A 27,234-nucleotide genomic window follows, 5' to 3' on the forward strand; every position below is an offset into this window, starting at 1 on the left:
TTTCAATCTATGGCCTCATCCTTCTTAGGATGAAATTTCCCGTTTATGGTTTCTGTCTTAATTTCTGTAATAGGGAAGACCTCTTGTGAGCCACACATAATCAAATTCTAGATTAGATAATCAGAAACCTACTTAATTATGAGTACCTTTCCCCTGGTTGCTCAGGGGCCATTTCAGTGAGTTAGCAGCCTCACGGTAACACTTGGATTCCTGCTGTTGCTCTCAGATACCATTATTTCCAGGTCTAGATTGTCCTTAACAGGTCAGGATGTTTTACTACCATGGGAAAGACATGAAAAGAGTGTATAACTTGGGGGTATCTACTCTTGATACTTAGGCATGCTATGTGAGGAAATGCATGAAACATTGGTACTTCTACAGAGGACACAAAACCGAAAAGTTACTTCTGTCAGAATCCCAAAAAGATGAAGTCATTAGAGAGAAATTGAGCCAGATTTGATGCCAGTAATTGTTTGAGAGAAGCTTTTGGATTTTTGTATGTAGTATATACAAAAAGTATACCTCTTTTCCTCTGTACTTTGTGAGGGAGTCTCTCTCACTCTCTCACAGACACACACACGAATGTTCCCTGATTTTTGGCAAAATGATAGTTAAGATTAGTGTTAAGCTTTCTTATGTCTTCTACTTTTTGCTTGGTACCTGACACAGAAAGCACTGATATGAATCAGTGTGTTCAGAAAGTCTAATTTTTGTATATATAAACTGACTTTTGACCATAAAGCTGATCTTACTTCTTTGCTTGTATTAAGTCCTTGCTTGAATGATTTTACATTTGTCTATCCTGTTTTCTCATTTGTCCTTCTTTCCTTTACCCCTCATCAGTGGTTACTCTATAGGGAGAAGGAGGCAATGGAAGGAAACGAAGGTTGGAGAATGAGTTGTGTAAAGTCTGGGAAAGAAAGTACAGGGGTTACCATTCCTTCTTGAGTTGATTCTTTGTGTGTGGCCATCTTGTATAGATGGAGTTGTTTATGCCTGGGGCCACAATGGATATAGCCAGCTTGGGAATGGGACGACCAACCAAGGCATTGCTCCCATCCAAGTCTGTACCAATCTCTTGATCAAGCAAGTGGTTGAAGTAGCTTGTGGCTCACATCATTCAATGGCTCTGGCAGCTGATGGAGAGGTAAGTGCCCTGCTTTTATTCTTTTTTTTTTTTTTTTAAACATTCATTTTTTGATAGAGACAGAGCGTGAGTGGAGGAGGGGCAGAGAGAGAGGGAGACACAAAATCTGAAGCAGGCTCCCGGCTCTGAGCTATCAGCACAGAGCCCGACTCAGGGCTCAAACTCACGGACCGTGAGATCATGACCTGAGCCGAAGTTGGACGCTTAACCGACTGAGCCACCCAGGCGCCCCTATTCTTTATTTTTAAATTGTGGTAAAATACACATAATATAAAATTTGCTGTCCTAGCCATTTTTAAGAATTGTGGAAACCAGACCTCAGGATTTGTGAGGACTGCTTTCTGCAGTGGCTTTGTCATCTGCCTGGATTATTGCCATGGTCTCTTTAACCACTTAAATGGTTAGGATGGCAAATTATATATGTATATATTTTTATATCCATTGTGATTTATCGAATGTCAGTTCAGTAACCTTAAGTACATTGTTATGTAGCCCTCACCACCAGCCATCTTCAGAACTCTTTATTTTGCAAAGCTGAAGCTGTACCTCCTAATGGTGACTCTCCACTCCCAGCACCTGTGACCACCGTTCTGTCTTCTGTCTCCATGAGTGACTACTCTAGGGACTTCATATGAGTGAAATCATACAGTGTTTGTCTGGCTATGACTGCCTTATTTCACTGGGCATAATGTCCTCAGGGTTCATCCATGTTGTAGCACGTGACAGAACTTCCTTCATTCTTAAGACTGAATAATATCCCATTGTGTGTATATGCCATATTTTGTTTGTTCATCTGTTGGATATTTGGGTTGTTACCAACTTCTGGCTATTGTGAAAGTGCCTTTTAAAAAAATAAAATCGTGACCATATCTGTATTTGGTATAGTGTAAACATAGCAGCCCTGTGCACAGCTAAAAACATGTGGGGACACACTCTTTTTCTATGTGATCAGGACCACTCTTTTGATAACAGATTTCAGCCTCAAGGCAGTTGAGTCCCCTGCTCTTCGCTAAGACGACAAATCAGATGTGTATGACAGTGTTCTGTACTTTTGTTTTTTTTAATGACCCCCATCAGTTAAGGTCTGTTTTGTTTTCAGTAATAGTAATGATGTCATAGAAAATAACTTTACCAACATTCCAGTAGGTGCTGTACCCCACCAAGTTAAGGTTGCTCATCTTATTGATTCTACCTTCTAATCTTTCATCTCATTTTGTTTCTATTCATCTATGTAACCATAGGTCAGGTCTTGCTCTCTGCCTGGGCTATTGCCATGGTCTCTTTTGTTCCATAGCATTTTATTTTTATCTTATTTTATTTTATATTTTAGTTCATTTCATTTATTTTTAGAGAAAGAGAGCATGAGCGGGGGAGAGGGGCAGAGGGGGAGAGAGAGAGAGAGAGAGAGAGAGAGAGAGAGAGAGAGAGAGAGAGAGAGAATGAATCTTAAGCAGGCTCCACATGTAGCATGGAGCCCAATGTGGGGCTTGATCCCATGAACCATGAGATCATGACCTGAGCCAAAATCAAGAGTTGGACGCTCAACCGACTGAGCCACCCAGGCACACCATCTGTTTTATTCCGTAGCTTTTTGATTGGTCTACCTGTCAAGTATCACCTCTGTGCCCCCTGTGGTTTCTGAAACAGAGATCATATTGTTCTCTTATTTAGAATCCCTCAGTGTTGTTAACAGTGATTTTACTATGTAGGACAGGGTATGGGTGAAGAAACCAGAGAAGCGGAGGGAGATAAAGGTTTCATGGCTAGGATGTGCTAGACCTAGGCCTAGCACCCAGGTCTTAGGCCCTAAATCCACTGTTTGCTAGTCTGTTTTTAGTTAGTGGAACCTCAGTCCCCATTTTTAAAATGAAAGGCAGCTGCATTACAAGGGAGCTTGGGATGTTTGAGAAGTGCCAGAAGAATGGTTGGTTAAAATTAGAATTCCCTAATTTGTACGGCCTGGATTCCTTGTTTATTTTGACTGTAAGTATAGGTTACTTTGGATAATTGTGCTAAATATTTGCATTATTATTCTAGATGTTCCTGTGAATCCACTTTGAGGAAGTTTTGCAGTTATTTCTTTGTTCCTGTGAAATGAACCCATAGTGCATATTCTTTTAAACCCCAGCTGTAGGTTTTATTATTGTCGCCTGGGGCAGTTTCAGACAGGTGAGGGGAGATAGGAAGTGCGACCCAAGAAAGAATCATGGAAGCCACACCTCATGATGTGTGAGGACCACTTCCTGCAGACAAATGAAAGGGATGGGTCCTTAGAAATTCTTCTAGTCTTGGAGGAAGTAATTGCCTGGGCTGCCAGCAGCCCCTCCCCTAATTCTCTCTGGTCACACTTTTGTTTGATAGGGTCAGTTGGTAATTAACTTGAGGTGGTTTTTTGTTTTTCATCTTTGTTACTAGATTTTAACAAGCTCAAAGCTCTGTGTCTCTAGAATTCTGGTTTTCACACTATGGCAAATCACAGGCAGGATGCATTTGAGGAGGGGAGCTGCTTGGAGCTGACAGGCAGCAAATGAGAACTGAGAGAAAATAGAACCAAGAATAAGCTAACAACCTGGTGTCATCTCCATAGGGACAAACATCTCTTTAGTACTTGTGAGCCTTACCGTATTATGACAGACACGTAACTGTGATTGATAATTTTAATTGTGATGGTTGTGACTCATCAGGAAAGGTTATTTAATGTTCAGTATTGGTGATTAGTGAGACAGGGAAAAAGCATCTTACGATTTTGGAAGCTTTTTGTGGAGGAAAAGAAAAAAAAGAACATCTGTGCCCAAAGAGTTAGGCACATTTTTCATATCACTGCTGCTTTGTGGTATGTACTTTATTTCCTGTTGATGGCAGATTGCAAAATCATGTATGGCTGCTATAATTACAGAGGCAGTGTAGCATAGTGGTTAAGAGCACAGCCAGACCTTCTTGGGTTTGGATTCCACGTTTACTACTTATTGGTTGTAGAACCTGAAGCAAGTCACGTAACCTCTCTGTTTCTATTTCCATATATAAAATGGGGGTGAAATAGTATCTACCTCAGGGTCTCCCTACAGGATTACTATAGGAATTAAATAAGCTAACACATGGAAAGCATTTAGAGCCATGTAGCACCTTGTAAATATTCATTAAGTGGGTTTATTTTTATTTCATGATTACTTACGTGCGTCACAGCTAGAATTTTCACCCTAATGCTAATAATTCTTTCTTTTTCCCATATCTTGTATAGGTATTTGCTTGGGGGTATAACAACTGTGGCCAGGTCGGATCAGGATCTACAACAAATCAACCAACTCCTCGAAAAGTTACAAACTGTTTACATATTAAGAGGGTGGTTGGCATTGCCTGTGGTCAGACCTCATCCATGGCTGTTCTGGACAATGGGGAGGTGAGCTGTCTGTGTACTCTCCCTTCTCCTCACCTCACCTGTCTCACTGAAGTACCTTTTCCTTCTTGAGCATGTATGAGACCATGGAAGGAAGAGTGCTTTGTTTCTAGAGTTTCATTGATAGTTAACTGGTTTCTGATGGAGGAATATCTGGAGGGTGTTTGCTCCTCACTGTGAATTTTCAGATGCCAAGATTGATCTGCAAGTAAGGATTCCAATGTGTCTAAAACTTATTTTTTTGTGTGTGAGATCCAAATAGTCTAATGTTTGTAGGTATTTGTGATTTAATGTAATAAAGAGTTTGACACTAGTTCTTTCATCCAATGAAAAAATCAAGTGTGCAGTCTTTAAAGGTAACTGATGATTTTTAAGAAGTTTACTTTTTTGAGAGAGAGAGCATCGCAGGAGGGGCAAAGAGAGGGAAAGAGAATCTGAGTTTTTTCTTGTGATGAGAACTTTTAAGATTATTAGCAACTTTCAGATATGGAATACAGTATTACTAACGATAGTCATCATGCTGTACATTATGTCCCCATGACTTACTTATTTTATAACTGGAAGTCTGTACCTTTTGAGCCCTTTTACCCATTTTGTTCAACCCCCAGCCCCCACCTCTGGAAATCACCAATCCGTTCTCTGTATGTATGAGCTTGGGGTGTGTGTGTGTGTGTGTGTGTGTGTGTGTGTGTGTGTGTGTGTGTGTGTTTAATTAAAATACAGGATGCACAGTGTTCCATTAGTTTCAGTCATGTTTGTCATGCCATGTTTAGCAGAGTGTTAACTGGCTTTTTTCATCAATCCTGTTGTCATCTTTGATGACTTTAGAATTTCTTGGGCTAGTCACCAGACATCCTCCATCCTGGTATTCTTGTTTATTTTTAAAAATATACTTAATTTTAAAATTATTATTATGTGGTTATTTTCACAAAGGAAAGCAAATGAAGCATGTAAAATAAAAAGCGAATACCTTTTCTCCAGTCTTGTTAATAGTTTGACGTATATCCTTTTGAATTTTTCTCTATAAAACAATTATATATGGGTGAATATAATTATCTTTTATAAAAAATGGGATTATTATAGGTACTGCTTTTTTCTGCTATTCTGCACCTTTCCTGCTTAACAACACATACGTTTACCTGAATCTATTATCAGACCATTTATAGCTGTTCTCCATTATAATGGCTCCTTACTTTTCCTTGTCTGGATCGCCCACAGCCGAAACTCTACTGATGGAAATTTCAGTTGTTTCTAAATTTTTGCTGTTATAAACATTGCAGCCCTGAGTTTCTGTGTTACTGTGTGTGTGTGTGTGTGTGTGTGTGTGTGTGTGTGTGTGTATCTTTTGTACATTTATGTAAGTAGTCTATAAGAATAAGTTCCCAAGAATAAGATTTCTGGGTTAGGGTGTATGCCATTAAATTTTTTGATAGCTGGAGTCAAATTTCTCTGCAGAAAGTTAAAACCTTTTGCACTTACGACATGGAAAGTGCGTTTCACCGTCTCTTGCTAGTACCCTAAATTCTATATCCCTCTTTCCCCTCTGTCACATTGCTCTGAAAAACCCCATCTTTGACTCCACGAGACACCTCAGGTTTCTCGTTTGACCAGACCTTTAGTCTGTTCCTGCTCAGTGATTTTTCCTGTGTCCCACACTTGCTTGTTCTAAACCTTCACCACCGCTGGCAAACCTCTGTCCAGCTCGACTACTTTCAGCTGATGATGCCCCTCTCCAGATATCTAAGACATTGTGTTACGTCTTTTAACCTCTTTCCTGTCCATTCCCTCTCTCTTGGTCCCACTGTCACTGCCTTAGTTTCGGCCCTTGTCTGAGCTCATTTGCTACTGAATGGCTGTCCTGCCTGTAGTCTCATCTAATCTGTTCACCTTTATGTGCCGCCAGCAGGATCTTTCCAAGTTGTGAATATTAATCTGTTTTGAAATATTTCTGTGGGAGACCCTTACATGCATTCTACTTTTCCCTCATGTGTGTTTTGGCACTTTATCCCTTTAGCCCTTACTTTTCCTTCTAGTCTTTTGTCCTGCCACTGTGCTGGATGTGTCCCAGCAGACCACCTCCTCATTTCAGAACCTGCTTCCAGCACATTCTCTGCCCTCTCCTTGGAATACTTTACTCCCATTTATTGATCCTTCAGCCATGCTCAAATCTCTGCTCTCTGAAAAGTCTTTCCTAAACTTTCTTCCTATAGCTAAGTCCTTTCTCTTCTCTGCTCCTGTAGTGCCTTGATTGTACCTCTAGAATAGCACTCGCCTCCTGGCTGCAAAAAGTTTGCACGTGTCCATCTTTCCTGTTAAACTGCGACCAAAAACTTACTCCTAGTGCCTTTTATCATGTCCTGACATACAAAGGGTGCTTAATAATTGTTAAGCAGCATCAACTTCCTCGTGTGTAAAGCAAGAATAAATGACTTGCCCAAGGCTATCCAACCAATAAGGCATGGAGGAGGAACTGATGCCAAATTCTGTTATCCCCACCCCCAAAATAATCTTCCATTTGGAGATCCCCAGTAGGATCACATAGAGTAGGAATATGGGTGTTTGGAAGTGAAAAATTACTTGATTTGTTTAGGTGGACGGCATTTTTGTATCTTCCTACTTACTAACTGTTTTAAAAGCCTCTTCTCTCCCTTTCTCTCTCTAAGGTGTATGGCTGGGGTTACAATGGCAATGGTCAGCTAGGCTTGGGAAACAATGGTAATCAGCTGACCCCTGTGAGAGTGGCAGCTTTGCACAGCGTGTGTGTGAACCAGGTACGTGTGGTGGGCTTCACTGCTGCTCCCGTGTATCTCCCCTGCTCTGACTCGGAGAAACACTGGACATTTACCCTTCAGTAGATCCTTTCAGACAATGCCGCATGCCTTCACCCTTCACATTTGAAATTCTGTCTTTCCTAAATTCCCATGATGAGAAGGAACACCATGCTGGTGACACATCAGTCTTGGCAAGTAAAAAAAAAAAAACTATTGGGGCGCCTGGGTGGCTCAGTCGGTTAAGCATCCGACTTCGGCTCAGGTCATGATCTCGCAGTCTGTGAGTTAGAGCCCCGTGTCGGGCTCTGTGCTGACCGCTCAGAGCCTGGAGCCTGCTTCTGATTCTGTGTCTCCCTCTCTCTCTACCCCTCCCCCGTTCGTGCTCTGTCTCTCTCTCTCTCAAAAATAAACGTTAAAAAAAAAAAATTAAAAAAAAAAAACAGTTGGAAAAGTCCAGTAGTCTCAATATTTGTTTTTGTTTTTTTAATGTTTTGTTTATTTTATTTTTTTAACTTTTTTAAAAGAGAGACAGAACATGAACAGGGGAGGGTCAGAGAGAGGGAGACACAGAATCTGAAACAGGCTCCAGGCTCTGAGCTGTCAGCACAGAGCCCGACGCGGGGCTCGAACTCACGGACTGCGAGATCATGACCTGAGCCGAAGTCGGCTGCTTAACCGACTGAGCCACCCAGGCGCCCCTGTTTTGTTTATTTTAGAGAGAGAGATATAGTGTGAGCAGGGGAGGAGCAAAGAGAGAGAGGGAGACACAGAATCCGAAGCAGGCTCTGGGTTCTGAGCTGTCAGCACAGAGCCTGACGCAGGGCTCGAACTCACGGACCTTGAGATCATGACCTGAGCCGAAGTCAGATGTTTAACCAACTGAGTCACCCAGATGCCTCAATTTTTGGCTCTTCTAATGCTTGTTTAATGTTCCAGAGAATGTCAGTCCACACCTGATGATGAGTTGACATTCTGCAGAAGCTGGCTGTATCTTTAAGTAGATGTTTTCCCTGCCCTTCCTGTTTTCCTGTTTATGGTAACCATTTAAATTTACTTGCAGATTGTCTGCGGCTATGCACACACTCTAGCACTAACAGATGAGGGCTTGCTCTATGCCTGGGGAGCTAACACGTATGGGCAGCTGGGAACTGGCAATAAAAATAACCTGCTAAGCCCAGCACACATCATGGTGGAGAAAGAAAGGTAACTTGGCTGTACCATGTGTCGGGACTATGTGTGTGTGTTTGGATTTGGGATTCTGTGTGCTGGAGCTACGGTGTTTGGCTTTGTCACGCTTCTGTTTATTAATATTGTCATTTTGAACAAAAGAGTTTGAGTAGCAGCCAGAATGGACATGCGGTTGATAGGATTCTCATGTGGCTTCCTGAAATAACCTCCTGTGATTGATAGGCATTAATGCATCTTGATATAATTCTCACATTTCCTGTGGCTCATTTAGTAGGGAAGTAAAATGGGGTCTGTCGCCATGTAGAAATTGAGTGTAGTGTAGACTTTTCCTTTGAGCCAACTAAAACAACTTTTAAATCTGCTTTTGAAAGGAGATTTTCTGTTTAAATATTGATTTGATTTAATGTGTCTCACTGGAATAGATGCTTTGTTTGTTCAGCCAAATCTTGAAATCTTGAGGTCTTACCCAGTAAGCTTTAGAGTGTTGACTTGTGATTGCAGGACTGTGCCTAAGAAGCCTACTGAGAAATGTGTTTGGCTTGATGTCCATTTGGATAAGGGTGTGTAGAGTCCATTACCCCAAGGCCATCGCTTATTTAGAGGCTGTGAGAAGAAGTTGTGTCAAGGAGGTGGTATATTGAAGACAGTGTTTTGTTCTTGTTTTTTTCATACTGTCTAAGCCCCCAGAACTGTCAAGACAGTTTCTCTCTGTCCACTTTCCTCATTTACTTTGATTTCGAGTCCCTTTTTCCAAGTTTTCCTCAACAGTATGTATTATTTACCCTAATTCAGAATGAGGTCAGGATGAGAAGTGGGGTGACAAGCAAGGGAAAAACACAATACCCTTGCTGTGATCTTTTGGTTCTGTCCATATGACTTGAAGCTAATGTCCCTCAGTCCTGGGCTGTTTTTTGCAGCGTTGTAAGCATGGCCTTTTTATCTGCCTTGTGTCCTGTGCTGTAGGCTTCTGTGATAAATAAATTACATACATTTTTCTTAAAACATTTCAGGGTAGTAGAGATTGCGGCCTGCCACTCGGCCCACACGTCGGCTGCCAAGACCCAGGGCGGGCACGTGTACATGTGGGGCCAGTGCCGGGGCCAGTCGGTGATCCTGCCTCACCTCACGCACTTCTCCTGCACCGACGACGTGTTCGCCTGCTTCGCCACTCCTGCTGTCTCTTGGCGCCTCCTGTCTGTAGGTAAGAAAGCTCAGGGCTACTTTTTTTTTTTTTTTTATGTTTATTTATTTGAAAGAGAACATGTGCAGGGGTAGGGCAGAGAGAGAGAGGGAGAGAGAGAGAATCCTCTGACAGCACAGAGCCCGATGCGGGGCTTGAACTCAGACCACGAGATCATGACCTGAGCTGAAGTCAAGAGTCAGACGCTTAACCAACTGAGCCGCCTATGTGCCCCTTTCATTTTAATCGAGGTGAAATTTATGTTCATAAAATTCACCATTTGAGAGTGTACAATTCAGAGGCATTTAGTACGTTCATAGTGTTGTGCAGCCACCATTTGTATCAAGTTCTGAAACATTTTCATCACTCTGAGAGAAAACCCTGTACCTGTTTTGCAGTGACTCCCCATTCTCCTTTCTCCAGCCCTGGCAATCACATACTTTGCTTTTAGCTTCTATGGATTTACCTCTCCTGGATATTTCATATAAAGGAAATCAGTGTGTGACCTTTTGTGTCTAGCTGCTTTTATGTAATGTTTTCGAGGCTTAACCATGTTGTAGTATATATATTAGTACTCTATTCCTTTTTATGGCTGAATAATATTCTGTTGTATGTATAGACCGCATTTTTTTAATCCATGCATCTGTTGATGGATGTTTGGGTGGTTTCCACCTTTTGGCTGTTAAGAATAGTGCCATAATAAACATTTGTGTACAAATATTTGAGTAACCTGTTTTTAAGTGCTTTTGTTATACTAAATTTATTACATAATTGAATATGAACCAGAATGAACTTAAAAAAATTAAAAACTCGTAATTTATTTATTTATTTTCATTATATGAAGTTTATTGTCAAATTGGTTTCCATATAACACCCAGTGCTCATCCCAAAAGGTGCCCTCCTCAATAACCATCACCCACCCTCCCATCTCTCCCACCCCCCATCAACCCTCAGTTTGTTCTCATTTTTTTTTTTAATTTTTTTTTTTTTAACGTTTATTTATTTTTGAGACAGAGAGAGACAGAGCATGAACGGGGGAGGGTCAGAGAGAGGGAGACACAGAATCTGAAACAGGCTCCGGGCTCTGAGCTGTCAGCACAGGGGCCCGATGCAGGGCTCGAACTCACGGACCACGAGATCGTGACCTGAGCCAAAGTCGGCGCTCAACCCACTGAGCCACCCAGGCGCCCCATTGTTCTCAGTTTTTAAGAGTCTCTTATGCTTTGGCTCTCTTCCACTCTAGCCTCTTTTTTTTTTTTTTTTTTTCCTTTTTTTCCTTCCCCTCCTCCATGGGTAAAAACTCGTAATTTAAAGGGTGACATGTTAACTCCACTTTCTTTCTCACTTTGTCTTTCAACCAGTCTCAAATACTAATTTCAGAAGGGCACAAAAACCGAGCTATTGCAAAGGGTACTGGAATTTAGGGTGATCTTTGGTTACATAATCTGTCCCTTTTCTAAATATTGTCTTCTTCAGGCGTCCATTGACGGAAGAATGGTAAGGTGTCAGAAAGCTGAGTAGCCATTAACAAGATGGGTTTAATCTCTTTTTCTTTTATTTCTTGTTCATTTCTGCATTTTTTGCGATGTATTTCTTCTAAGTTATTCTTTGTATGCAGAGGAAATAAGTGGATCATGATGGCCCCTGTGCTTGGAAATTAATGTAGCTCTTGTCAACTGTGGGGTTTGGGTTGCTTAGCAGTTGATATTAAAGACCAGTCTTGTAGTATGTGTCATGCTCGGGTGTATTAGCCAGCTGGCCGGGGCTGTCCCATCATCAGGTGACCAGTCTTTGTGCTCACGGGGGCAAAGAGTATGTTTAGGAAGAGTTAAGCTGCTGCTCAATTTAATGTGAAATAAACATTTCCAGGTTTTTTAACTATAATACAATATTTTTTTGCAGTGAATGTTGTGATTGGAAAATATTTAATTCACAGAATGGGACTGTTTAGCCCTAACTACACATAGGTATAGCATGGACAGCCAAACACTATGTACATCTTCAGATTCCCAAGTGCTACTTAACCTGGACCCGTTCATAAAAGGCTTCTCCAGGTACTTGCCTCTCAGAAGTCTAATCCTGAGAAGACATCCTTTTCAGAAGAAAAGTTGTAACGTTTTTTAATGTTAAGTTTGGAAAAAATAAGATTCAGAATATCTCCTAGAGGACTTCTTACCACCTGCTAAAAGTCAGCAGGGTTTTCTCTTTCAGTTTATGATCTCAGCTGAGTGTTAGGAAGAAAGATGGTGAAATCACACCTCGGAAGAATACTTCTTCTCTAAAGGGAGTTGTTACACTTGTCAGAAACCAAAATGGGGGAAAGGGTTACTTCAACCCTTAGGACTGATGGCAGAAGTGGAGGCACCGCTCGAAGCTGTTTTGTGGACGGGTGGGGTAGCAGTCTAGGTTCCTGGACTCCTTACCCATCTGAGTCATTTCCTTTCTTCTGTTTGCCAGAGATCCAGGTTACGGGGTGAGGGGAAAGCCTGACTTTTGAGAGATTGTCCACTTTCTGCCAGAGCCAAGAGAGCTGTGTGTTGTGGGAGTTCCAGGGAGGGCTTGGGTGAATGCTATTTCCTTGGGAGGTTCTCATAATAAAGCTCAGGGATGAGCTTACTTGTTAAGTTTCAGCCTAGGTTTTAACAGGTGTCCCTCTAAGAGCAGCAGGCTGCTGAGAGACACAGCTCAGTTCTTTGATGGAGTCCCGTTCTCATCTCATGGTAGAAACCTGTCTCCTGTGTTGACAGCACCTGCGTTCAGTGCCAGTGACCTCTGGAATTTTCTTTGTTTTCCTGTTAGCTGCCTTTTACTGGTTTTCCTTTGTCCACACATAGCACAGGAAGGTGTTACATAATTTGTACAAGTGCCTTTACTTTTCTTCATAAGGACATAGTTCTTCTTACATATAACAGTTCTTATCAGGCAATGTGATCATGTTTTTGTAAAACTGTTCCCTTTGAGTATACATTGTTACTAAGTAAATTTGCTCTGTTTTTAGATAGCATGTAAGGATTATTTGTACATTAATATTTAGGGCTAATAGGGATGTTTAGATTCCACATACCTAGGAAAAAGGGTTTTTCTGCATAAGAACATGACTGCTTAGCATTACTACTTTAGTGGTAAGTTTGTTTCTTGACGCTCCTGGAGTTGAATTTACCAACCCCTTGAAACTACCCCAAAGCAGAGCAAAGGTGTTTTCAGTGTTTCAGTCAAGGAGAATTGATAAATTCTTAGCCCTGGAAGAGAACCACTCAAGTTTTCTTTTTTTTTTTTTTTTTTTAATTAATTTTTAAATTTACATCCAAGTTCCTTGGCATATAGTGCAACAATGATTTCAGGAGTAGCTTTCAGTGATCCATCCCCTACATGTTAATACCCAGTGCTCATCCCAACAAGTGTCTTCCTTAATGCCCCTTGCCCATTTAGCTCATCCCCCAATCCACAACCCTCCAGCAAACCCTCTGTTCTCTGTATTTAAGAGTCTCTTATGTTTTATCCCACTCCCTGTTTTTGTATTACTTTTGCCTCCCTTCCCTTAATGTTCATCTGTTTTGTATCTTAAATTCCACGAGTGAAATTACATGATATTTGTCTTTCTTTGACAGACTAATTTCGCTTAGCATAATACCCTCCAGTTCCATCCACGTAGTTGCAAATGACAGGATTTCTTTCTTTTTGATTGTTGAGTAATACTCCATTGTATATATATACACCACATCTTCTTTATCCATTCATCCGTCGATAGACATTTGGGCTTTTTCCAGTTTGGCGATGCTATAAACATTGGGAGAACCAATCAAGTTTTAAGTGAGCAGTGATACAATCATGGACTGCCTATAAATTTTTCTTTTCTTTTTTAAATATACATTTAAAAGTTTTTAAATGTTTTATTTTTGTGAGAGAGAGAGAGGGAGAGATTGGGGGAGGGGCAGAGAGAGAGAGAGACAGAATTTGAAGCAGGCTCCCACCTCCAAGCTGGCTCTCCCCGATGTGGGGCCTGAGCTCACAAACTGTGAGATCATGACCTGAGCCAAAGTCGGACACTCAGCTGACCAAGTCACCCAGGCACCCCTAAAAAATATACATTTTTAAATGTCTAACTTCATATATAAGACTGGTAATTGGCCTTTTCAACTACATACATATTTTTTGGTAGTTTATAGACTTAAGATACGTATTTTAATATGGTGAAATTGATTTGTCAAATAAGGCACAAACTTGAAAAAAATCTGAATTATTCACCTTGCTAATGGTTATCTTTTAGAAGTCTTTTCTTATCTCTGGCACATTTCTTCAGATTTATGTACTAATAATGGGTTTGTTGCTTTCAGAGCATGAAGACTTTTTAACAGTTGCTGAATCACTGAAGAAAGAATTTGATAGTCCGGAAACTGCTGATCTGAAGTTTCGAATTGATGGGAAATATATCCATGTCCATAAAGCTGTTTTGAAAATCAGGTATTTTTGCATGAGCTTAGAGACATCGATAACCTTACTTTCTTTTTGCAGTCTCCTTTTGGTGACTGCTAAGAAATAGCCTTGGTAGTAGAGAGAAATGGCGCTACTTACTATATTTGTGAATAGTATCCATGCATTATCTGTGTGTGTGAGTGTGCACTCATGTGCCTTTTTGAAAAAGCATAATGTGGTAGTAGAAGTATTTGTCTATATATATATATTTTTAATATATATGTATATTGTATATGTATGAATATATATGTATACATATATTTGTGTACATATGTACATATAAATGTATATATAATATATATATTTAATAAAATATATGTTTGTTTATTTTTGAGAGGGAGAGAGAGAGATGAAAAACACGAGAGGGAGAGGGGCAGAGAGAGAGGGAGACACAGAATCTGAAGCAGGCTCCAGGCCCTGAGCTGTCAGCACAGAGCCTGATGCGGGGCTTGAACTCATGAACCGCAAGATCATGATCTGAGCTGAAGTTGGACATTTAACCGAGGGAGCCACTCAGGCTCCCTGTCTATATTGTTTTTTTAAATGAGGTTCTTATGAATTCTTATTTCTATCGACAAATTTACTTACGTGATTAAAAAAATACAAGAGATTAGTTAGTGAAAAGTGTGTATGTCCTCTTAAAGATTCACTCCCCCCCCATCAAGAAACTCTCATGGTCAGGAGTGATGGACCTCTGGCCCTGAGGGACATGTGATTCCCAATTAAAGGAATGATCTTTAGGGGCGCCTGGGTGGCTCAGTCGGTTAAGCAGCTGACTTCGGCTCAGGTCATGATCTCACAGCCAATGAGTTCAAGCCCCACGTTGGGCTCTGTGCTGACAGCTCAGAGCCTGGAGCCTGTTTCGGATTCTGTGTCTCCCTCTCTCTGACCCTCCCCCGTTCATGCTCTGTCTCTCTCTGTCTCAAAAATAAATAAACGTTAAAAAAAATTTTTTTTAAATAAATAAATAAATAAATAAAGGAATGATCTTTAGATATAGTAAATGGAGTTATTTGTATAAATGTGAGGGAACTTTGTATTTATTAATAACAGTTTGGACTCTTGCCCCCTTAAGGCTGCCATCACTGAGAAGGAGGCACATGAAGTGAGACCATAGAGAGTTAAACTGGTCCTTTTTGAAATGTAGTTAAAAATCTCTTTACAAAATAACACATTTTAAGGGAACCTAAAAGCCATATATATCATTCATTACTAAGAGAGTAAATATCTGAACCAAAGGAATGAAATTATAGACTGGAAAGGTTCCTTCTGGGAACCTGTGGTCAACTAGTCTATTCCTTCCATGCATAGTTTTCTGACCCATTTGTCATTCCTTGCCTAGACAACTATTTCTTTTAACTTCTCAGATGAAGTAATTTCTTATGTAGATGGAGCCATTCTTTTGGTTGTGAATGGATTTTGAAAATATTCTGTTTATTTATACCGTATCTCATTTTAAAAGGATCTGAAGAGATGATTTTTTAAAACTGAAATATGTAGAAAACCCAGTTTTAGAAATCAATTTTGCATGTAGGTGGCTTTTTACATGCAAATATAACATAAAAAGACCCACTTAGATTTTTTAAAAAATCTGTGATTTTCCTAGTGAATGTTTTTTCTGAGTAAGTTAGTAACAGACTTGGGTGTATTGGAGAGAGAGCAGGTCAGAGCAGAGGAACAAAATAGGACTGGCTGTTTTGGAGATGAGTCAGAAAAGGAGGAAAATTGTCATGTGAGGTAATGTGATAATCATCAGCCTAAATGTGATCCAGTTAACACTGAAAGTGGTTTTAAGAATATGCTGATTACTTGAAAATTAAAAACCAAATGAGTTATTTGAATGATGTTGATGTATCGTCAAAGATTTGAACTCTCATTTCTGAATTTCCTTTAATTTTATTGTTTAAAATGCATTTCTGTATAATCTTTTTAAGAAAAACGAGGGAGCAAAATCCTTGATCTGGATGAGGACTATCAAAGGCAAACAGTGGTGCACCTGAAGGGCTGGGTACTTCTAGGCCCTACTTAGAATCCTTAGTATTTAATAGGAGATGCCCATCAGAAAATGCAAGTGAATAGATTCAGAAGGTGAATGTAAAAGCCTGTGCTAGCTAAAGATTCATAAGCCTGTGAGTGTGAGCCTGAATATAGTAGTAGGTAGGGAGACCTATAAGAGTTGTTGGATTTCGTCAACTTCATTAGATAACTTTGCTTGTTCTGTCTAGGTGTGAGCACTTTCGATCCATGTTCCAGTCTTACTGGAATGAGGATATGAAGGAGGTGATAGAAATAGACCAGTTTTCTTACCCAGTGTACCGTGCCTTTCTCCAGTACCTCTACACAGATACAGTGGACCTGCCACCTGAAGATGCTATAGGTACCTCAGCCACCGGGACGGGCCAGGCCTCACGAGCAAAAATCTCTCCCTCCACGTTCTCACAGTACTGAAGTGTAAAAAGTTTCAACTCAGTTGGCTTTTACATGGTTTTTAGAAAATATTTGAAGTAAATGTCTTTAAAAATAGTATTGTATAAGTTATTACGGTTCACAATTATAGACCTAGTTTATTTATGGCTATGGACTTATTTTAATTTTAATAATTTTTAATTTTGTAATATTTTAATTTTTAATACGTTGCTAATGCATTTAGTGTATCCTCTTGGAAACAAAAGAAGGGGGGCAATTCCATTTATTCCCCTTCTTTTGTACTGTAGAGGAAGTTGTACAAAGCGAGTGTAGGAGAGGTCTGTTCTGGGGTGGGGAGGGGAGTGAAAAAGAGGATCTATTTAATAACCTTTAGGGTAGCGTTCATTAAGAAACTTTTGATTCATCTCCATAACTCTTTTCACCAAAATGAAATATATATGTTTATAAATTAGGGGAAAGTATCATAAACTTGGTGAAATTCTTTTTTGTTTTTAGGTCTTTTGGACTTGGCCACGTCTTACTGTGAAAACCGGCTGAAAAAGCTCTGTCAGCACATTATCAAGCGTGGAATTACGGTGGAGAATGCCTTTTCATTATTCTCTGCTGCAGTCAGATACGATGCAGAGGTAACATAAACAGCAAACTGAAGCCAACCCCTCCAGCTCCCTGTGCTCTGCCTCCCACCCTTTTCTTGCATGAGACAAGGAACATGAGTAATTTCGTATCTGTGTATGCTCTGAAATTCTATCATTGTCTAATTGTAACTCATAATGATTCATGTGCGAAGAGCTTGCTCTGGACTCCTTTTTATTTGTGTGTTTGTTGTGGATGGTTGATTTTGCACTGGATTGAATTCTTAATCTGGGATTCATGGGTCTCTAAAGAATCTATGAATGAATGGCCTTTTGAGAGTCTGAAATTTTGCATTTGGTGTGTTTTCTTGAAGTTAAGAATCAGAGCGTCATCATATTGTAGGCTTCTTGTGAGCAGAACTGTTTCTTATTCTCTGTATTCTGTAGTGCCTGGCACATAGTAGGCACTGGATGATAAATGTTTGTTGAACTGAATGAATATGGTACCACCTGAAGGATACATTAAGGATAATTAGTGAACTAAAGTCTGGTACGGTTGGTTTTATAAATTTATAGAGAATATAAGGTAGAGAGCAACAGCCTTGGAGTCCAGCTAAGGCATACACCTTTAATGACACAATTAGCCCGTTCTTAGAGGTAGTATTTTGTCATCATTTGACAAGGCAGAGTACGCGGTATTGAGATTTACCAAACACCTGCAGGGATCTTCTCCTTTATCAAACTTAGGGATCCAAATGGACCATTATGTTTTGTATTTTCAAAGTGCATCCTATTTTTATTTGAAATTATATTATCATAAGCATTTGCTAAGGTCAAATATGGTTGACTTTCTCTGTGGCCTGACAGCAGATTTGGTGATTAAATTATTTCTAATAGGAAATGGATGTCTAGATTTTTTTCTGGCCTTTTCTGTGACACCATGAACTTATTTATTAGAAGTGCCCTTTTCTTTAGGTTGCATTTCTACCTAGTGATGTAATTTTAAATTGGTCATTGCCCTTTCTGTCCATTTGGTAATTCACTTTTAGCATCTTCTCTGTATCTCTCCCTTCTCCTTACTACTAATGAGTTCCATATTCTAGGGGTTAGGATATTGCTGATTAAAACCAGTTAGAACCACCTGGGCAGAGGCAAACATCTCAGCTCTAGTTGCTGGAAATTTCTCATTTTAAGTTAAAACCTATCCCATCAAGTTTCCAGGAAAAAACCTTATGGCACTTCTACCTGTGCCAGCTGATCACTTTTTTAAATTAGCTTTCATTTTTCTCCTGCTAAGTATAGACGTTAGATGCCATCTCTTCCCTGAGACTGCAAATGTGTTTCCCTGAGTCTGGCACAGTGTGGGCATATGGTTGGCCCTCAAGAATGTATGCTGAGTTTAATGAAATAATGAGTTCAAATATATTTGAAACACCTTGCCATGAAGGTGTCCTTTAAAAAATGAAGAAAACAATAAAACCCTAAACCCCCCAAATATTAATACATTCAATGTAGAAAACTTGGAACGTAGAAGACAAAAAGAGAAAGAATCACTTCTTTCTTTCTAGGCTGTATTTTTTTTTTGGGGGGGGGGGATTCTTCTAGGAGTTACCTTGTATTTCCCTTAGTGCAATAGAATGTAGTAAGTAAATAAATGAAGTGTTTAGAATGTAAAAATAAAACCTACTAGCTGTATCTATAAGTTGATGGGAAGCTGCCACTAAGATTAGAAATTTACCACCAAAATATTGACTTTCAGAAGCTCCGCTTAGGGAGACTAGATGACTTTGCCTTCATTCTGTGGTTGAAATGCTAGGAAGATGGAGACAACCTTCTCACATTTTTTCTGTTTCCTGTAAGTTCTTGTGGTTCCTCCATACCCCCTTTTGACAAGGTAATTTTGCAGCAAATGACACACATAAAAGCAACAAAAATGTATCGGCTCAGTAGTTAGGAAGATTTTTCTGGTTGTTGTGGAGCCCCGGCATTCTGAATGCACTGTCAGTCTTCCTCCAAGTTTTAAGTGAAGAACAACCTGGCAGAGGAGCACTTCAGAATTCCTCCAGTACAAACCCAAATAAATGTTGCCATCAAGGGAGTAGATGTGAAAAAAACATTGTATCAAGATAGTTGTATCTTATTACACAAATTTTGAAATGTTTCTATTTATACTGTTTCTTTTCAGGAAATGTTTGTTTTTTGTGTATTTTTGGGTTTTTTTTTGTTTGTTGGAAAGAGAACGCGAGCTGGGAGAGGGGCAGAGGGAGGGAATCTTAAGCAGTCTCCACGCTCAGCACAGAGCCCAGCGCGGGACTTGATGCCACAACACTGGGATCATGACCTGATACGATCTGTTCAACCCACTGAGCCACTCAGGCACCCCCTAGTGTATCTGAACATCAGGAGAAATAGCTGGGAGGGAAGTATTATTTGTTGAACCAGAGTGGAGAGTTTTCCAGAAAATCCTCCTTGCTTAGCAATGTAAGTCCTAAGATTTTGCTCTTGGAAGCAATAAATATAAGGCCAGGAATCTAATTCCAGAATTAGTTTGGGATATGGGTGTTGAAAGTTTTGCGCTAAAACCAAATGGTCAGCATTTTTTCTTCTTTCCAAAATTAAAAGTTTTCTGTGACCAGTAAACTGTAAAGTATTTTTTGGTTAGTGAGAGTGCCTTTTCTTTATTTTGTCCTATTAAGACTTTAAGTACATTGTAGGGGTGCCTGCCTGGGTGGCTCAGTCGGTTGAGGGACTGACTTCCGCTCAGGTCATGATCACACGGTTTGTGAGTTCGAGCCCCGCGTTGGGCTCTGTGCTGACAGCTCAAAACCTGGAGCCTGCTTCGGATTCTGTGTCTCCCTCTCTCTGCCCCTCCCCAACTCATGCTCGTGCGCGCGCTCTTTCTTTCTCTCTCTGTCTCAGAAATAAATAAACATTAAAAAAAATTTTTAAAAAAGATTTTAAGTACATTCTAAAAACCAGAGACCACTTTGATATGGAATATTTTGTACCTGATATACTAGGAAACAAATTCTAAACTTACAGTTTTGGGGTTTTGTTTTATTACTACTTTAACAATAATTTTGGGCAAAGTTAGGTGTGGTTCACAATTTCTTGCCATCCAGAATATGTCTCAAGGGGGGCTTGTGACACATAGGTAGCCTGTCTCATCATGGCCAAGTAGCCTTCCATAGAAAAATTAGCATTTGACTATTTTAGCTTTGGAGAACTTAAGACTGGATAAGAACTCCATTTAGGCTGCAATAGCGTTTTTTAAAATGTGGATATTTAGACCATCAATTGTGTTTTAAGAAGATCTGTGGAAAGGAAAAATGACTTATTCTCGGAATATGTAAATTATTGGAATAATTTAATTTAAACATTGAAAAATTTGGAATGAGTTTATAAATTAGAGTAGCAATTTATTTTTATCTTCCTTGCTAATTACAACAAATCTGACATTTTATCTGATTTGCCTTAGAGCCACTTTATAATAATTTCACCACAAAATGTCATGAATATGGAATTACTTCTGATATACCAAAAATATTGTATTAGAGCCCCTGATTTTACACTCTTTCCCACTTTTATATTCTGTCGGCCTTAAGAAGATGCTTTCATTCTATTATGAATGTTTTTCATCTACGGGTCAAGTAATCCTTTTTATTCTTCTTGGAAATGTTTTATATAAACATTTAAACATATATAAGCTTTTATACAAAGCCCAGCAGTTCTGTTACAGTTAACTTACCAGTTGGGTAAGTGTTGTATTTTCTTTTCTGGATAATTGAAGATGTGATACATTTGCAGAGTGAGGTGAACAGATCATGTAGGTTCTCAAAATATTCAAGAATTATCAGGAAAATATTGATCTCGTTCACACATAAGAGGCAGGCTGGCTCAGGGCATCGGCTGCTAAGTGAGTTGCATGACTGTGCCACTCTGTTCATTCAGGTGAGCTTGCATATCCAGTTTCTCTCTCCAAGGGCACTCAGTGCTTCCTTTTCCATAGATCTGCCTTAAGCAAGAGTCAGTTATTAAATAAGTTCTTTAAACAACCCAGCTCTAGGTTATTTTCAGGATTCTCTAGTTAGGTTTGTAATGTTTGAAACTGCTAAACGTTTTTTGAATACTGAGCTATCTTACCAATTCAGACTCATTGGAGGGGAAGGGAAGACGGTTTGCTAGAGGTGTTTTCATAAATGTATGAAGTGATTTATAACTAGAGGTGCCATCTGTGTACCTGTGCTATATAAAAAGTTCTTCAGAGTTTATACTCAAGATAGCCTTTGGATATACTCATTGTTTGACCTCTGAAGATCTTGAATTCCGGATCTGTAGACACTGTAATAAGGTTTTACAGTGCCAGAATTTAGTGCAATCTTCTTTGAATTTGAAATTGTATAATTAAGAGTCAATATTTAAAGATCCTCATCTGATACATTAGATGGTTTGAGAGACTTTGTGCTTATGACTGGTTATTTCTTCCTAAAATATGTGTAGATAAACTAGTTGTCTCTTTTTTTTTTTTTTTTAATTTTTTTTTCAACGTTTTTTAATTTATTTTTGGGACAGAGAGAGACAGAGCATGAACGGGGGAGGGGCAGAGAGAGAGGGAGACACAGAATCGGAAACAGGCTCCAGGCTCCGAGCCATCAGCCCAGAGCCTGACGCGGGGCTCGAACTCACGGACCGCGAGATCGTGACCTGGCTGAAGTCGGACGCTTAACCGACTGCGCCACCCAGGTGCCCCGCTAGTTGTCTCTTTTTGATAAATAAGATAAAGATGACTTTTCTCTCCTTGTGGAATATAATTTAGTCCCAAAGCTGTGTATTAATCATTGGGTTATTATACCAGGAGTAGGACTTTTTCTTCAATAATTGAGAGGGAATGTTTAATATAGTTTAACATTATAGTTTATTATAACACACGGAACATTCAGTTGCACTTCAGCCCACTGGGAATCTCTTATTTAAAAACGTGGATCTGGAGATTGTGCTGATATTTTAAATGCATTGTGAATTCTCTAGAAAGCAAAACTCTTGTCAGCAACTGGCTGATACACATTAGATGTGGTTTATCTCTTACTGGTTATATGACTGGAAGGGGACATCATTCAGCTAGGGACAGAGGGACCCTCAGAATAGGGAAGTATTTGTTCGCAGGGGTCTGCAATGAGAGAGTAGAAAGGAGACGTGTCTCTGTGTTTGTGTGGGTCCTTCCCCATTCTGCCTGACATTCTCATTTCATGGTGGCTGGAAACATGAAGCCAAGACGCTGCAGTTTAAATGTTGTCCAGTTCCTGGTTTGATAGAACCCTGAGTAGTGACCTTCAGTGTAGCTGGCAAAGTTACAAAAATCAAGGTATTGGTGATAAGAGCTTTTAGTGTGATTTGCTGTTATATAGTCTTTGTATACATTCCAGTACCTAATGGATTTAATAAATACGTGTTCTGGCGTTTCAAGGAACAAACATGGTAGTGTTTTGCTGGGGATGAAAGACTCTGTTAGCATTGGCAGAAATTTTTAACACTTGTATATTTTACTTCTGAATGTCGGTAGCTGATGACTTCTTTTGTCTGAGTGAAAACTCCAGACTGAATATTTTCCTCTGGACCGACTATCTGAGAAATTAGTGTGTGGGAGTGGGAGTGTGTCTTTCTTTGTGGCTTTAACAATGAAGGCATTTTTATCGTGGAGAGCGTGAAAGTGAATTTAAGGTCTGTGGAATTTTTTTTTTTTTTAATGTGTCTCCTTAGGACATCTCTTCATCACTTTTGTATTTCTTAAGGTCTTCCTTAAGCTAAATAACCCACATCTTAATTCTTTTCTCTGACTTGACTGTGGTCAAACATACGTTGGAGTAAAGTTGCTTTCAGCTTTGTTTTTAGTTATTATTGAAGAAGAATTGACGTATAATACTGTATTAGTTTCAGGTGTATGCTTTCAGCTTGTTAAAGTCTTTGCATGTGACCGGACTGTGTGACAGCCATGCGGAGGCTGTCCCCCCATAGGCTCTGTGAATGGGTGTACGTTCTAGAGAGTCAGACTTGAGGTAGGGGAGGTATTGTGACTAAATAGTACGTGCTTTTCTTTTTTTACTTAAAAAAATTTTTTTAAATGTTTATTTCTGTGTGTGTGAGAGACAGAGCATGAGCGGGGAAGGGGCAGAGACAGAGGGAGACACAGAATCCAAGGCAGGCTCCAGGCTCTGAGCTGTCAGCACAGAGCCTGACACAGAGCTCAAACTCACTCTCAGTGAGATCATGACCTGAGCTGAAGTCGGACACTCATCCGACTACTGAGCCACTCAGGCGCCTCAATAGTACGTGCTTTTCTGATGCCGACCTATGTACAGTCACTTGTTTGCTTAGTTTGAGGTTTCTGGCCTCAAATATCTTTTCTAGGGGAGGGTGAAAGATTTGGGATGAGGGGTTTGGATAGAAGTAATTTGATCAAAGTTAATAAAAAAAAGCCTCTTTTTGTTTTTATTTTTGTTGTGTGTGTCCAGGATTTAGAAGAATTCTGCTTTAAGTTTTGCATCAATCATTTGACAGAAGTTACACAGACTGCAGCATTTTGGCAAATGGATGGCCCTCTGCTAAAGGAATTCATTGCTAAAGCCAGTAAATGTGGAGCCTTTAAGAACTGAAGCCCCAGGCTGCTGGGTTTTGTGAATGCTCTGGGGCACTGGCCATGGTGGCTGCTTTGTGCTCTGCGGGTGATGTAATTTTGCAGGTAAAAAACCCGTCAGCTTGTTTGTTTTTCACATCTTGAGACACCATTCTCCGCGTAGGAATGTATGAAGGATGTACAGCTTTTCCTGAACCCGTTCTAAACAAGTCTTGTTTCCAGATATGTGCATTTTAAATGTGACCTTAATTTGGCTGGAACATTGTAAAGGGGTGAAAGTTTAGCTGGTCGTTTGTGTTTTGTTTTGTTTTGTTTTTGATTAGAGGAACTGCTGAACTTGGAAAGGAGAAGTTTGCGGTAATTCTCCTGGCTCACATAGTAACAACCCTTTCGATCCCAGGAACTGGGATGGTTTGTGGATTGTGACATAGACATAAGAGGCCCCACCTTGAATTAAAGATGCTGACTTTGGGGCTTGTTGAAATGCTGCATCAGTTGCTAGTTCACTAGCCGTACTGTGAAGGAGTAGTGAAGATAGTTTGAGGTTTTTGTGTGTGTTTGTACTACTGAGGACCTTTTTTAACTTCATCGTGTATCAAAAAACAATATTCAGTTTAATATGAGTTAAACCTATTACGATGATGATTATGCAAAGATAAACTTGTAGGCTAGCCAAGGTTTCTCTTAAGAATTAAGTCCATAAAGAGTAGTAATTTAGGACTACCTGTAAAAAGTTGATATCGAAAGAAACTTTGGACAGAGGTCAATATTTTATAGAGTATCCACTACTATCCAACAGTGTTTTGTTTTATTAAGATACAGTCTAAGAGCTGAAGTTTAAATTTGATTCCCTACTGTTTCCCCCATAAACGCTAATCATGAGAAGAAAGTAATGGCATATTCAGCATACTCTTGCCTTCCTAAATTATGGCTGCTAGACGATCAGATCCACTACATCTGACTCACAAGGTGTTCTTAAAACCAGCTTTCTGGCAGGACTTCATAGAATTTCTCTCTTTTATCTATAGGCCAAGTGTCACACCTTTGCTTGTTTGCAACTTCAGCTTTCGTTTTTTATTTCCTCGTCTTTTGATTGTGTTAGGTATAATATTTAGCACAATATAACTTTGAAAAAGGATCAAAATTACGATTTCTCTGAAAAGATCTTTTTAAATAGGATCCTTTTAAGTTCAAGTTTTTTGGGTTTTTTTGTTTGTTTCTTTTTTGGTCTGGTTATGAACATGACTTTTGGAGGAAGAGTGTTCGTTCAACTCTGAGTTTTATCGTGTGTGTCTATTGAGCTTGCTGTAAGAACAAAGCTTTGTTCTCTCTGGCTCACAGACTCATTTCCATTTGTGGGCATTCCCTTAGTGAACGGTTTCCTGTTTGGAAGGTCCCTCATCTGAACTTGGAGCCCAAATACATTTTCAGAGTCAAATTAACAAGAGAGTGAAGATATGCTGCAGCTACTATTTTTAGCAGTGTCTCTGAGTGTGTCTGAGGGTTTGGATGGGAGTGAGGGCCCAAAGATAGGAATCCATTGATAAGTGAGATAAATTCAAACCTAGAAGTCCCAGCTCCCTTTTCCTGACCATGTTGCAAGTGATTGAAGCCCAGTCAGTTATTAATTAGGATTAGTTCTGCAACATGATAGAATTTTTCTTACTAGGTTGATGAATGCACATTAATTTGATTATTAGCTATGATGGGTGGTGTTCATAACAATCACTGTTCTATAGGCTTATGATCTGGACAAAACAAGACCTGCGGTATGTTTACTATTGCTCTTACTTGAAAAAACCTTAAAGCACAAATTAAAGTAGTAGATCCATTTCCATAGATTGTTCATTCATTCAACAAATATTTACTGAGGTTCCTTATATAGGTAAAGAACCACTTCTCAGATTACCGAGTAATTTGTATGAGTGTGTATGTAGTGAAGAAAATGGAAATACGTTCTTTGAAAAGTACTTGAGTATCTTTTTTTTTTTTTTAATACATTCTTATTTTTCTACTTGGTTTCATTGTTAATCATAGCAGGAAATGAAAACTGTTCTTTGAGTTGTTTTTTTCATCTGATGTGATAATGAAAGCCAAAGTATTCATATTTCTTAAGATAACCCTAACTGTACTCTTGAACTTCTTACTGGAATAATATTTGATACTCTAGTATATAGGCTGTATTTATGTAATGTTTAGAATGACATATTAATAAATAATCTGTCAAGACATACATGCAGAGTTGTTTTTCCCTCTCAAAAATCAGTAATGTGCAGCCTTAAAACGGAAGGAAGTTCTAACACATGCTGCAACCTGGATGAACCCCGAGGACATTATGCTGGGTAAAATATGCCAGTCACAGAAGGACAAATACTGCATGATCCCACCCACACAAGGTAACTAACATAGTCAAATTCACAGAGACAGAAAGCAGAATGCTAGTTGCCAGAGGTTGGAGGTGGGAGAGAGGGCTTAGGAGCTAATGTTTAATGGATACAGTTTCAGTTTTGCAAAATATAAAGAATTATGGAGATGGATGGTGGTGGTGACACCACAACAGTGTTGAATGTATGTAATGCACTGAACTGCACACGTAAAGGTGGTTAGCTTGATAAATTTCATGTTCTATATATTTTTCCACCATTAAAGAAAATTGGTACTATGATTCTTAGCAGGTATCAGGCTGAAAACAGGTACCACAGTGAACAGGTCACCTGTTTTTCAGTTGTATCCCCTACTCCCATAGAAATCTTTTGGTTTTGGGGCACCTGGGTGGCTCAGTCAATTGAGCATCCGACTTCGGCTCAGGTCATGATCTCACAGCTTGTGAGTTTGAGCCCCGCGTCGGGCTCTGTGCTGACAGCTTGGAGCCTGGAGCCTGCTCGGATTCTGTGTCTCCCTCTCTCTCTGCCCCTAACCTACTCACATTCTGTCTCTGTCTCTCTCTCTCTCAAAAATAAACATTAAGAAAAAAATTAAAAAAAAAATCTTTTGGTTTTATTTCTACTGAAAGATAATACGATTGAACTGTCACAGCAGAAAAATGCATCTGGATCCTTGTACGTATAAATGAAGGGAAGGACAGTCCCTATCCTCAAGGAACGTGTAAGTTATTAGGAGAGAGGAGAGAGAAGTCGAGGAATATGTAAAAACATATTTATAAACAACTTTTCACAATAGGTGGTGCGAGAAAACTTGATAGCTTATTATGAGAAATAGATGCTCTGAAGATAATGTCCTTCTCACTCATTCCAAAACAGCAGGTAAGTGGCATAAGCAAAGGCTTAGAGGTGGTGGCTGATAAGCCTTCCAGAACTTACCATTAGCAAGTTTGGTTAGAATGGAGAACATAAACCAGGGCCCATTAGGGGAAACGTGGGCAAGGAGAGGGTGTGTGTGTGTGTGTGTGTGTGTGTTTGAGAACGTTTGTTTCCCATGGTGCCAGACATTA

General features: G+C 39.6%; 1 protein-coding gene across 8 annotated transcripts in view; it reads left to right on the plus strand.

Moving 5' to 3' along the window:
* RCBTB1 (RCC1 and BTB domain containing protein 1) overlaps window positions 1-26,016 on the plus strand; it is a 53,564-nt gene extending 27,548 nt beyond the window's left edge. For 6 of the 8 annotated variants that reach the window (XM_023251343.2, XM_023251323.2, XM_045052680.1 and 3 more), the window contains exons 5-13: window positions 981-1,147; window positions 4,386-4,544; window positions 7,205-7,312; window positions 8,373-8,515; window positions 9,511-9,701; window positions 14,015-14,141; window positions 16,379-16,530; window positions 17,076-17,206; window positions 23,662-26,016. In XM_023251343.2, the coding sequence (XP_023107111.1) occupies window positions 981-1,147; window positions 4,386-4,544; window positions 7,205-7,312; window positions 8,373-8,515; window positions 9,511-9,701; window positions 14,015-14,141; window positions 16,379-16,530; window positions 17,076-17,206; window positions 23,662-23,802 (1,319 nt within the window). In that variant the 3' untranslated portion in view covers window positions 23,803-26,016. Of the gene's footprint in view, window positions 1-980; window positions 1,148-4,385; window positions 4,545-7,204; window positions 7,313-8,372; window positions 8,516-9,510; window positions 9,702-14,014; window positions 14,142-16,378; window positions 16,531-17,075; window positions 17,216-23,661 lie in introns of those variants that run through there. The other 2 variants (XM_023251358.2, XM_045052691.1) reach the window with 2 other exon arrangements.
* The last annotated feature ends 1,218 nt before the right edge of the window (window positions 26,017-27,234 follow it).

The sequence above is a fragment of the Felis catus genome, chromosome A1 (genome assembly GCF_018350175.1).
Source record: "Felis catus isolate Fca126 chromosome A1, F.catus_Fca126_mat1.0, whole genome shotgun sequence".
NCBI classification, from domain to species: domain Eukaryota; kingdom Metazoa; phylum Chordata; class Mammalia; order Carnivora; family Felidae; genus Felis; species Felis catus.